Here is an 11,738-nt window from a genome sequence, read left to right as displayed (position 1 = left end):
GTGTGTAGCAACGCATCATGATATGCAGGGAAGTAACCAGCACAGAAGAGGACACTATCTATTCATACTGTAAAGCAGGCTTAGATGACTTAGTGGCCCAGTGGCCAGCAGCGCCTTTCTCATAATTTGATACATTCCTATTGTGGCATGTGTGCTTGATCCCACGTTAGAGCATCTTCAGTTCATCCCGTAGAGTGAAAGAGAGCCCGCCCAGAGCCACCTCAACACCCTGCTCGAAGAGGAGGCAGAGCGGCTTTGCAGCAACAGGTGAGTCAGCTGAATGAAACAAGTATGTCACCTTAACGGTTTTAAATTGTTTTCTATTGCTGAATGCTAAACTTTGGTAAACTTAGTTTCTCATTTTGTCCTAGGTGAGGGAGAGCCACTAACGGGGGAAAAAGCCAGGCTCAAACGGGATTTTGAACAACGTTTCGGCCCTCACTACCAAAGTGGATGGAGAGCGGGGCATTATTCCATTGCAGATGAAGAGGTCAGCGATTAATTTGCAAACGCCGCAGATTCCCACCATGCAGAACCCGCTGCCGGGGTGGGCCCAGAACACTGACGGTTTTCCTTACCTGGCTGTCCCAGCCACCAGCACACCATTTTCTGACTAGAAATACCATTGTGCAACAGAAGGTGAGCCTTCACCCAGCCCAAAACCCAAAACTGTGACTGAAATTGTGACTGAGTGGGACTGTGATGGTGACTCGCCTTGCAGCCCTGTGCCTGTGTGTATTTTTCCTCCCCAATTGTTTTCCGAACTTAAGAAAGTATTTTCTCATGCAATTATATGAGAGATATAGCCTAACAATAGGTGTTATGTATAATGCAGCTGGGTTGGTGCTTGTTGTACTTGCTGTTCTGCGTGAATTATCTGTCTGTTGTCAGTGAATACAGATTGTTGCAAAGCCTTCCCTCCTTCTGTGATTTAATTAATGACTGAAAAAAAAGAACGTCAATGACGTCATCAGCGACTGGTCGACGTCGACTGATCAACCCCTTATGAGAACGGGCTACCCGTTCTGCACGCTGTTATTGGTTGGGGGTAACAAACTAACGTGGGGCCCAAAGGTTCTTTAACCACACCCATAAACGTCCCGCACTCACAGAAAAACAATAAGAAACGAGTGAATCCAGGCAGAGAGCTGGTTCTCTGCAGATACAGACACCACCACACACTAGTGGCAATTGACAGGGCTTACTTTTGTATTTGTCTCATAAATGTTTTTTTAATAAAATAATGCATATTACAAATTTAATTCATTGTTATTCATATTAAATTTGTTAAAAATATTGTCTTTTATGTATGTGAAGATATCTAAAACATATATAAATAATAATCTTTAGCATGGTCACAATGCATCAAAAGTCGCAGTGGTACAACATATACAATAAAACCATTAAAACCATAGATGCAAAAATGTAATAATTTATCATTGGTCAGTGTGAGCGTGTGTGTGTTTTTAAATGATCATGCCCCACTCTCAACCCATAAAGACATAGATCTTATTTAAGCTTTTCTCAGCTGAGGAGATTCCAGTTCCTTCATGTATCACACACACACACACACACACAGATCAACAAACCGCTCCACAATAGTGCCACATTCCTTCGGATGCACCACATGTGCTGTGCGTAATGGAGCCCAGTTGCTAGGCAACTGTGGTTGCTAAGTGAGGAGCAAGATGCATGTGACTTTTTCAACCCGCTTCCATTTACAGCAGCAATGGCTTTTGCACTGACACAGTTGCACACTGTGGCAGTGCTCTGCAGCACTCCACCCCTTCAAACCCTCAAAGCTTCTTCTTTTTTTCAAAATAAAGGCAAGGGCAAACAGAAGTGGACGGCCTAATGACTACAGTAAGATCCCCATGGAACAGAGGTTGTTAAAGACATGTTTGGGTGAATGAAATTGGGAGAAATGTTACACTGTGTAGCTATGTAAGGGATAATGTAGAGCCATAGCAACGGCCTCCCTCTATATTATCCCGCTTATTACATGGACTCACCAAATAAAGCAATAATTTGACACAAAATATTGTTTTAAATGGGAGTTTATTGATTCTGCTCGAAAAAATAGTCCGTTTCATCTCTACGGTTGGAATCCTACGTCCATAGCAACGTAAACTCTGTAGCTAGCTGCTAGCCTATTAGTCAACACCCCCTTACAGGCTGTGGTAGTAGCCGTGTACATTTTATGGGGTGTTGCCGTGGTGGACAAATGACCTTATGACTTATTTCCTTTTGACACAGCCGCTGCATATTGACACACCTGTAAATTAACGTTAAACATGTTGCAATGTAGCTAAGCTAACCAATTAGCGTTGTTGTACCTGCTGTTACTGCGTAGCGATCATAGGCCGTATATAAAGATGTAGCGATAGACGCTCACTAGATCTGCTGTCATTGCTTGAACTGGAGGACAGAAGTTGGTCCACGTTTCCCCACTTTTTGCCACAGTATATAAATTATCCAGACTTTTTTCAAAAGGATTGATTGATAGCTGTTCTCCAGAGTGAACAGAACTGCGCCTATGACAATTGTGTGTTATACTTAGCAACGGTTTGTTATCAAGAAAATAACAGATTGCATTCTACATAAGAATTCAACCAAACCATGTAATAAAGTCTCGTATTCAGCAGAAAAAACCCAAAAAGAATCAGCCACGCTGCTTCATTTTTGACAAATACTTAACTGGAAGACGCAAACCCCTTTAATGACAATATTGTGTCCATGAACATCTAAGTATCCCTATACACTGAACTGCTTGTAGGTGTTATATATCACTCTGGGAATAATGCACATGTTGAAGGATGAAGCTGGCCTTACTCTTCTCACTGTCAACAAATCCCATGAAAAAGGGCCGGCGAGCATTACTCAAACAGGAGGAAACCGTGTATTTTCAGGGGACCATGTTCTGTGGCAGATTATTTTACATTTCCAGTTCATGGTAATGAAGGAACATGTCACCCAGTGTGAAGGTAAAGCAGGTTTTTAATCCTGCATTCGAGGGTGGTCATTTGAACAGGCATAAACACCTTCGCCTTTCGAGATGCTCATTCACTCATGTATGACGGTGTATGTATACGAAGTGTATAATCTAGTTTGTTTCAAGTTTACAGGGTAAGACCTTTAGAGATGCCAGTGCCAGTATCAACCTGTTGTACTTGATTGCATAGGCGATCAAGTACACCCAATATTTAGAAGAGGTAGATCTGTCCCCCCAGCTTATGACATCTGTCTGTACTGTTCATGCCAGATTTCAAATAAGCAAACAGGATAACATCTAGCCACTTAATTGATCATATCATTTTCAGGTTGCTTGTCATCAGTGGTAGAATGTAACTAAGTAAATTTACTCAAGTACTGTCCTTAAGTCCAAATGTTGAGGTACTTGTGCTTTACTTGGGTCTTTTCTTTTCCCGCCACTTTCTACTTCTACTTTGCTACATTTCAGAGAGAAATATTGTACTTTTAAACTCCACTACATTCATCTGACAGCTTAAGTCACTTTACAAATTAAGATTTTTGCACATAAAACACATGTAGTTTATAAAATCTGCCTAGCCAACAATTTAATGTCCTACAAGTCCAGCTGAAATGATTAGACCATTAAACACACAACTGTTTGGATCCTTTACACTTTCTGAATTTCTTTGTCGTTACTTTTACTTTTAACACTTTAAGCACATTTTCCTGATTTACATACTTTTACGTAATTAAGATTTTCAATGCAGGACTTCTACTTGTAACAGAGTATTTTCGCAGTGTGGTATTAATACTTTTAATTACGCAAAGGACCTGAATACTTCTTCCACCACTTCGGTGCTCTTGTTATACCTGAGTTTTCCTCGCTCCTGTTTTAGTTATCGTCCCCAGCTGAAGTAAAGTACCTTGGAGGTGGCTGTCTTTTTCCGTTTGGATCCGGTCTTGTCTCCCTTCAGCTTTTCCTTGTCATCTTCCTCCTCAACAGAGTCGCCCTCACTGCTGCCATCAGCAGCGTTTCCTCCCTCTTCTGTTTCTGACGAACTCTGTTGCTGGATGGCCTGTGTGCGAAAGATGCCTACCATTTTTTTTTCTTGCAAAACTAAAAGCAGCAATGGCTAGTTCCACACCAACTGACACCTGAAATGTATGAATGTAAGACTGCAAGTTACGACAAAATAAATCCATCTTTCTTTACTCAAACGCTTCTGCTATGAACAGCCCTTTTCATTTGTGTCTCACACTTTTTGGCGAGGCAACAATGTGGCTCTGAGCATCGAGCCTGCCTGGCATCTCTTCTTCCCCCGCTCATGTTTTCTCCCGCTGTTCTCCACAGACACAATAGACTGCCGACTGACCTGATAGCCTGTAAACTTGACTCCGGGGTTGTTTTCGATCTCCCACAGGCCCTCATTGAAGCCTTTCCTCTTGTTGGACTTGCCAAATTTGTCTTTATACTCCTTGTAGGGCAGAAGATCCTTCGGGCCCAAGAATGCACTAAAGAAGGGGGAAGACACATTTACTACTTTTAGGTTGCTTTCACACCCGCCTCGTTTGGTCCGTTTGAAACCAACCCTGGAGCGTATTGGTCGGATAGGCCGGTTGGTTTGGGGCTGGTGTGACAGCTCATCTGAACTCTGGTGCGGGTCAAACCAACAAGCTCTGGTCGGTGGATCTCGGTTCTCTTCCAATTGAACTGGAGTTCGGTTTACTTCAGGTGAGAAGTTAACTCAGGACTTAATATGTTCCTGTATACTCAGATTCATAGGCTTGTTCACTTATTATTTATTATATATTTGCTAATCTAAATCAGGAAGCTTTTTCTTTCTACTGTGTTATTTGGGCATATATATTTTTTCATCATATTTTGTTAAATTAAAAAAATGGTTTACATGTGTTATCTCACAGGTCACATGGTGTATATGACTGAAATTACATGACCAAAGTCCCATAGTTAGGTCAGCTGAGGATCATATGATGTGGTTGAAAGTTTCAGAAAATGCTTGTGTGACCCTTGATTTTAAATTTCTTTCATTTCCAAGGTCAAGAATGAACATCAACGCCTAAAATGTGGATATTCCCTGAACTAAGATAATGTAAAGAGTATTAGTTATATATCATAGTAATGCATTGCCTCGGCAGAGATATCAAATTTGTACACAACACAAAAAAAAGTCCCAATATGGTGCAACTGTATCACAACTCCAAAGCATTCATATTAATATGAGTATGGCAAAGCAAGGTGCTTACGTTTCATGGGTCCCAAAGAAGAAGATGGGGTACTTGTTGGCAGGCGGTTTGACAGCTCCTTCAGGAAGCTCATCAATCTGAAGCACAGGGAGAGAGAATTACTGCATATGTATTATACTTCTCTTTTTTTTTAAGATTATGATCAGACTACCAGTCATATGTTAATGTACCTCACTAATAATGTACTACTATGGGTTATATGTCCTGTCATACAAAGCATTGTATCATAATAGAGATGCTCATTTGTTGTAAGAGGTTAGAAATGGAGCCTGCATAGTGGTAATCCACAGTCATAACATGATAGCCCATGTGCGCCATTGAATTTGAGGCCATACTCTGTCTACTATCTAAATACATGACACCATTTGTTGCTAATGAGACGGTTGTATGGTAGTAGTTTTGAAACAGAGGCGCTACGGGTTACCTGAGGTCAGCTACTGGCTCATTATTCCATGGGTGACAGCTAAATACCAACAACATTTAGGCTAATGACAAACACAATGTACTAACTCGGCTCGTGGAAAATATTAACACGCCAAAATGCGTTACAACTCAAGCAATAGCTGAATGGAGCAGAAAACGTATCGGTGACAAATGGAGCCCAATAAATGTTAGTGTAAAATGTCTACCTTTTTTTACTCAACCTGGCGGAAAAGAAAGGCTTTTTAAAAGACGTTTAGGTCGCCAGTAAGAGAAATACGCCGACCAAATTGTGGCTGTGGCTCGAGGCATAGTAGCATCCCTCCTATTACCCCAGCGTAGCAGCGGCTGTATTGTGTAAATCAACCCCGCCTCCCTGTGCTCCCAGCCCGGCCGCATCCTCGACTCACCCTCGCCGGCCAGTGCGGGTATCCCTTCATCTTAGCGAAAACCAAATCTCCTGCCTTGTATTCGCGCGGCCGTGGTCGAGCCATGTCGCTGGGTTAAAAACGGATGAGACGACTTTAGAATCCTTTGCAGTTCACCCCGGGGCGCTTTAACGCAGGGATAAATTATCGACCATCAATGTTTTTATATCAAGACTGCAGTTTACACGGAAATAAATAATTAAAAAAACGCGGAAAACGGGCCCTGGGAAAGGGCTATCCTCTTACGCACAAATTCAGGTGTAAGCGTTACCGAGAATGGCCTAAGTTGGAGTAGGGTACCTGTAAGAAACGCAAAGTCTGTCATAATAGGACAAATCAAACTTCCGGTCATCGAAATAAAAGAAAACCTGACGCACATGCATTCAACTAAAATCCATAACAGGGAAAGACAGGAGAAGAGAAGCAAGAGCAAGGAAGACATTCTAGAGATGCTTTACTTTTGCTGTTTTATTTTATAGGCTGTACAGTATGTGTTATTTGAAGACATTAGCCTACCTTTTGCTCATCTTCTTCATTGTCTTTTGCATCATAAGTTAAGGTGTCCCATTTTGTCAATGAAGGTGTCCCATTTAGCCAATAAAAAAAGTGTTTTAGGACATATTGTGTTTGAGATGGAACCATTGATATTGTGTTATTTATTCTTAATATTTTTTGTTGTTGTTGCATGTTGTAGTAACGGGGTTTGATGTTAATAGAAAGATTGGATCTTAGGCATTTGGAAAATTCTGCAAATTGTTGCAGAGTTCAAATTTTCAAAAAAGTGTCCCATTTTAATGCTTTACCCTACAATAATATTTAGTGAAAGTTGCCAGATTATTAGCAATAAAATGATGACTAACACATGGCAATGATCAAATAACCATAATTCAGCAACTGCAGTTTCCCAGGCTACTTATTATCAGACATGTAGTTCCAGTGTCTCCATTTTATTGGTCATTCCTCAGTTTAATGACAGTTTGCAGCCACTTGGTGGAAGCATCTCCCCGGTGATGTTAACAAGTATCAGCTGGATCCTCATCCCTTCCTGAGTTTATGAAGTTGTAGCTTACTTTAAACCAGTCCAACTTGTTACTAGAGATGGTCCAATACCATTTTCTTTCTTCCCTATACCGATTCCGATCCCTGAACTTGCGTATCGGCCAATTACTGAGTACTGATCCAATACCAGTGTGTCATATATTTGATTGTTTTAACACCTGTATACTACTATCCCTGTATGGATGTGATATGATTTCTATCTTTATTGTTGGTCTGGCTTAGCTTAAACTCTCTGTGGAACATGAACGATGAACACCGCAGAACTTTCTTTTATTATCCAGTTTGACAGTCTGTTGTAACAGACAAATAACATAAATAAACTACTTTAACGTAGAATTTTTTTAGGTTTTATTTTTTTACGTGGTATCGGATCTGTGCATAAACTCCAGTACTTTCCGTTACCGATCCCAGTGTTTTAGGCAGTATCGGAGCCGTTACAGATACTGGTATTGGTATGGGAACATCTCTTGTTGTTACTTCATCTATTCTTGTTACTGCTGCCATTATTAATATTAGACACATAAAGAAGATGAAATTTAAGGAAGTCTGGCACAAAATTCTTTTTTTTGTAAATGTATACATAGACGGTAGGCTGTTTTGCACTTGCATACTGGAATATGAGATGTACCCACAATCTGATCAGATTAATGGATTATTGCTTTATTAATTCATTTGTTCAACCTTTATTTATACTCAAGGGATCGTTGAGTGGCGGGCCTCATTTGCAATGGCATCAAGTCAAATTATGAAGCCATGACAAAACAGACCAACAATAAAACTTTGGAAAATGGGAAAATAATTCCATGACAAAAATTAGGATAGGTAGGAGGCAAAAGAAAGTCCAATTATGTAAAGCAGTAGCAAGTAGTCGTTTGGAAGTTTAAAATCAGATTTCTAAATTGTACAAAAAGGCACAAGTGGGTTGATTTCATAAAAGTGCAGTAATTTGTAATTTATTTAGCTTCCTCAGCAGCAGGACCATACTGTTGGAGCAGCTTTACCCACAAGACCTTGCTGACCGTGTGACCAAATGCAAGACCACCGAAGAAAAATGTTAACCTAAATAATCGTACAAGCATTTTGTGAGAGGGGTAAATCCAAAAAACATTGCACCAGAAAATCTCACAAATTGTATGACATCACCAGTACTTTTTACTGTATACCATATAAAAGGTGCAAAGAGCTCAAAGTGGTGGAAAGTAATGAAAAGTACTGATATTGATGATGCCACAATTTCTAATTGCAGCCCATGTTAAGTGGAGACAATGCAGGTGAATAGGGAAAATGTTTTAACTAACAAATATCGCCATGAAACTACCCCAGTGAATTATTTTCATTATGACAATTATATGTCTTACAGATTTTCTGAACTTTAATTTTTAATTATGCAAATGAGACAATTAGTCACTTATGTAGACACCAATACATGGGGAAAAGAGATTCCAAGTTGAAAAATACCAAAACACCTTTATTTATGCAAATGAGCACATATTTAATAAGATGATGTCTCATTTGCATATTTAAATTCCCCTCCTATTTGCGCTTATTTTCTATAAAACACCTAAAAACTTTTAGACATTCACCCCTTAAGGGTTTTCATTGAGGTCCAAGGAGCACAGGGTTTTCTTGTATGCTGACGACGTTTTATTATTCATGTACAGTAGGACCAAGTGTCAACTGTCCACCATGCAGTGGAGACAGATGTGGATGAAGACATCGACGAAACAATGGCTGATGGCCAGTTCTCCCTCGTATACAGAGCACCCAACACATTCTCACCCCCATCTTGTAAAATACGGACACTGGGTCAGGTGCCTTTGTCGTATTATTGACGCTAAAAGTCTCCTTTAGCGTCATAGAACACGCTTTACCTAATTGGGCTTGGTTGATTTTGACGTTGTTTGGCAAAGGACAAGCTGGTGGGTGGGGTTATGGTTCTGTGACTCGCGGGAATGGGATGGGTGGGTTTAGAGAAAGATCATGGGGGGCTTACAGTTCTGTGAAACACGGGAACAATGGGCTGGTTAAAGAAGAAAGCGGCTTCTCTGACGCACGGCAATAACGTGACGGTTAAGGACACACGCTGGACACGAACCCCACTCTCCTGGGTGAAAGTCCTGTGTCACAAACACACACACCTTCTTCAACATGGAGTGGAGTGGATTTTCAAATTAAAGCTACCGGATGCTAACAGAACCTCACTGAGGTGCCCTAGAGCAGGGTGTATTTTCAAAATAAAGGCCCTAAAAGGTAACAGATGCTTAATTATTCTTCTTCTGTTCTTCTTCTTGTCAGCTGACAACCCTCCACTGTTGGCCAGCCTCCAAGACAGTGGGAAGGTCATCGCACCTGCAATTGAGGAAACTCAAACACTTTGCAGCTGGTTACTTTAAAACAAAAAAGTGTTAATACATGTATTTATTTAGAGTTTGGTCAGCTTCTAATTTTCAATGTAACATCAATGTCTTGGAGTAGCATGTGATGGCCCCTCCCCTGGTTCTGAATTGTCTTTTGAAAGTTTCTCTTCTTCTTTGGCCTTTTTATTTGTAGGTCCGTCCTGCCCAGAGCCAGCGTTTGATGTGGGGGTCTCATTACTGTCCTCCGTTCTCCCTTCCCGCAACATCCAGTAACTCTGTAATATGCTGCTGATTGTAATTCGCTGCTCCACAACAGGGTGCAGAATGCTTCGGATAAGGTCTTTCGCCTCAGATGAAACAGACAAAGTGTTTGGGAAATTGATTTTATGCTGGATTTGAATTCTCACCATCCTCCTAACATTGCTGGCATCATAAGGCATTGCGGCATAGAGCATCATGTACAGCACAACACCCATACTCCACACATCAGACACTTTGGGGTTGTACGGATAACTTCTCAAAATCTCAGGCGATGCATAGGCCGAGGTCCCACAGAAGGTTTCACTAAGCACCAACCGCCCTTCTTCGTAAGTGAGTCTCCTGCTGAACCCAAAGTCACACACTTTGAGGTTAAAGTGTGTATCCAGCAGCATGTTTTCACATTTAAGGTCTCTGTGGGCCATTTCACTGTTGTGAAGGTATTGGACGGCCTTGCACAACTGTGTGAAAAGCCTGCAGCCTGAATGTTCCGGTAAGGCTCCCCTGACATTGATATGCTTCAGGAGGTCTCCTTTTACACAGAGCTCCATCACCAGATAGACCTAGAAATACAAAAGTTCATGGTGAAATATAGTAATGTGCAATAGCTGTCAAAATAAAATCTAAATTAAATAGGAAGAATCGGACCTAACAACACAAATGGTAGCACTTTTACAGTCAAATTTCACTGGGCGCGTCTGCGCTGCGTTCCGCCGGCACAATGGACACCGGCAGAAATCACGGCCATTCAAGACAATGCTTGTTATTTCACCAGCTTGAAATAAGCAGAAGGGCGTCCCAGAAGGCCGTCCCAGAAGGCCGTCCCAGAAGGGCGTCCCAGAAGGCCGTCCCAGAAGTGTGCGGCATTCCGCTCCACTAAATTACGTATATATATATATATATATATATATATATATATATATAATGTATATATAATAATGTTGATAATGTTGTAGTTTCTGTTCCTGTTTTTCATTTACTCCACACACTCTTTGTATATCTTTATTATCTGTCTTTATATTTTTCCATTACAAGTACTTACTTTTTCAATAGTATTTATGGTCACAGGTGAATATAACTTATATTATGGTTACCTACGTTTGCAATATTACTTAAATTACACATTCAATTTAATTTTAACGTCACTTACTTACTTGTTTTTTTTTTGTACTATGGCAACCGCACTTTACTTTGCAATACCTTTATTTGACGGCACTTTACTCCAGTCTACCTTCTGCTCATTGTCTACTGTTTGCCTGTTTTTCTTGTGTGTTTACTTGTTTGTTTGTTTGTTTTTTGCTTTTATTGTAGAAAATGCTACTGTAACAAGGGAATTTCCCCGCTGTGGGATGAATAAAGTATTACCTAATCTAATAAAAATATATATATATATATATATATATATTATATATATATATATATATGGCCTAAATGGTCCATCCATCCATCCATCTCACCGCTTATCGGTGTTGGGTCGCGGGGGCAGCAGCTCCAGTAGGGACCCCAAACTTCCCTTTCCTGGCCACATCAACCAGCTCCGACTGGGGGATCCCGAGGCTTCCAGGCCAGGTTGGATATAATCTCTCCACCTAGTCCTAGGTCTTCCCCGGGCCCTCCTCCAGCTGGACGTGCCTGGAACCACCTCCCAGGGAGCGCCCAGAGGCATCCTTACCAGATGCCCGAACCACCTCAACTGCTCCTTTCGACGCGAAGGACAGCGGCTCTACTCCGAGCTCCTCACGGATGACTGAGCTTCTCACCCTATCTCTAAGGAGACGCCACCCACCCTCCTGAGGACCCATTTCGGCCGCTTGTACCCTGGATCTCGTTCTTTCTTCATGACCCAGCCTTCATGACCATAGGTGAGGGTAGGAACGAAAATTGCCCGGTAGATCGAGAGCTTTGCCTTCTGGCTCAGCTCCCTTTTCGTCACAACGAAATTGGTCGGAGATTGGTCGGAGAATCGGAGCAGCTGGTG

General features: G+C 41.3%; 2 protein-coding genes across 6 annotated transcripts in view; both read right to left on the bottom strand.

Moving 5' to 3' along the window:
- Positions 1-6,388, bottom strand: part of hdgfl3 (HDGF like 3) — a 12,956-nt gene extending 6,568 nt beyond the window's left edge. For 2 of the 5 annotated variants that reach the window (XR_004335193.1, XM_032536826.1), the window contains exons 1-4: positions 6,069-6,375; positions 5,239-5,315; positions 4,347-4,485; positions 3,897-4,049 (exon numbers count right to left, since the gene is read on the bottom strand). Coding sequence is in view for 4 of the 5 variants with exons in the window: in XM_032536826.1 (XP_032392717.1) it covers positions 3,897-4,049; positions 4,347-4,485; positions 5,239-5,315; positions 6,069-6,152 (453 nt within the window). In the remaining variant the exon portion in view is untranslated. Of the gene's footprint in view, positions 1-3,896; positions 4,050-4,346; positions 4,486-5,238; positions 5,316-6,068 lie in introns of all 5 variants that reach the window. The other 3 variants (XM_032536827.1, XM_032536828.1, XM_032536829.1) reach the window with 2 other exon arrangements.
- A 3,081-nt stretch (positions 6,389-9,469) lies between these two features.
- The window catches only part of tssk6 (testis-specific serine kinase 6), a 4,077-nt gene continuing 1,808 nt past the window's right edge, over positions 9,470-11,738 (bottom strand). Inside the window, exon 2 of the mRNA XM_032536825.1 lies at positions 9,470-10,323. Within this exon, the coding sequence (XP_032392716.1) occupies positions 9,604-10,323 (720 nt within the window). The 3' untranslated portion in view covers positions 9,470-9,603. The remainder of the gene's footprint in view (positions 10,324-11,738) is intronic.

Source organism: Etheostoma spectabile, chromosome 15, assembly GCF_008692095.1.
Source record: "Etheostoma spectabile isolate EspeVRDwgs_2016 chromosome 15, UIUC_Espe_1.0, whole genome shotgun sequence".
In the NCBI taxonomy this organism is placed as follows: Eukaryota; Metazoa; Chordata; class Actinopteri; order Perciformes; family Percidae; genus Etheostoma; species Etheostoma spectabile.
This window is presented reverse-complemented; position numbering and strand designations above follow the sequence as displayed.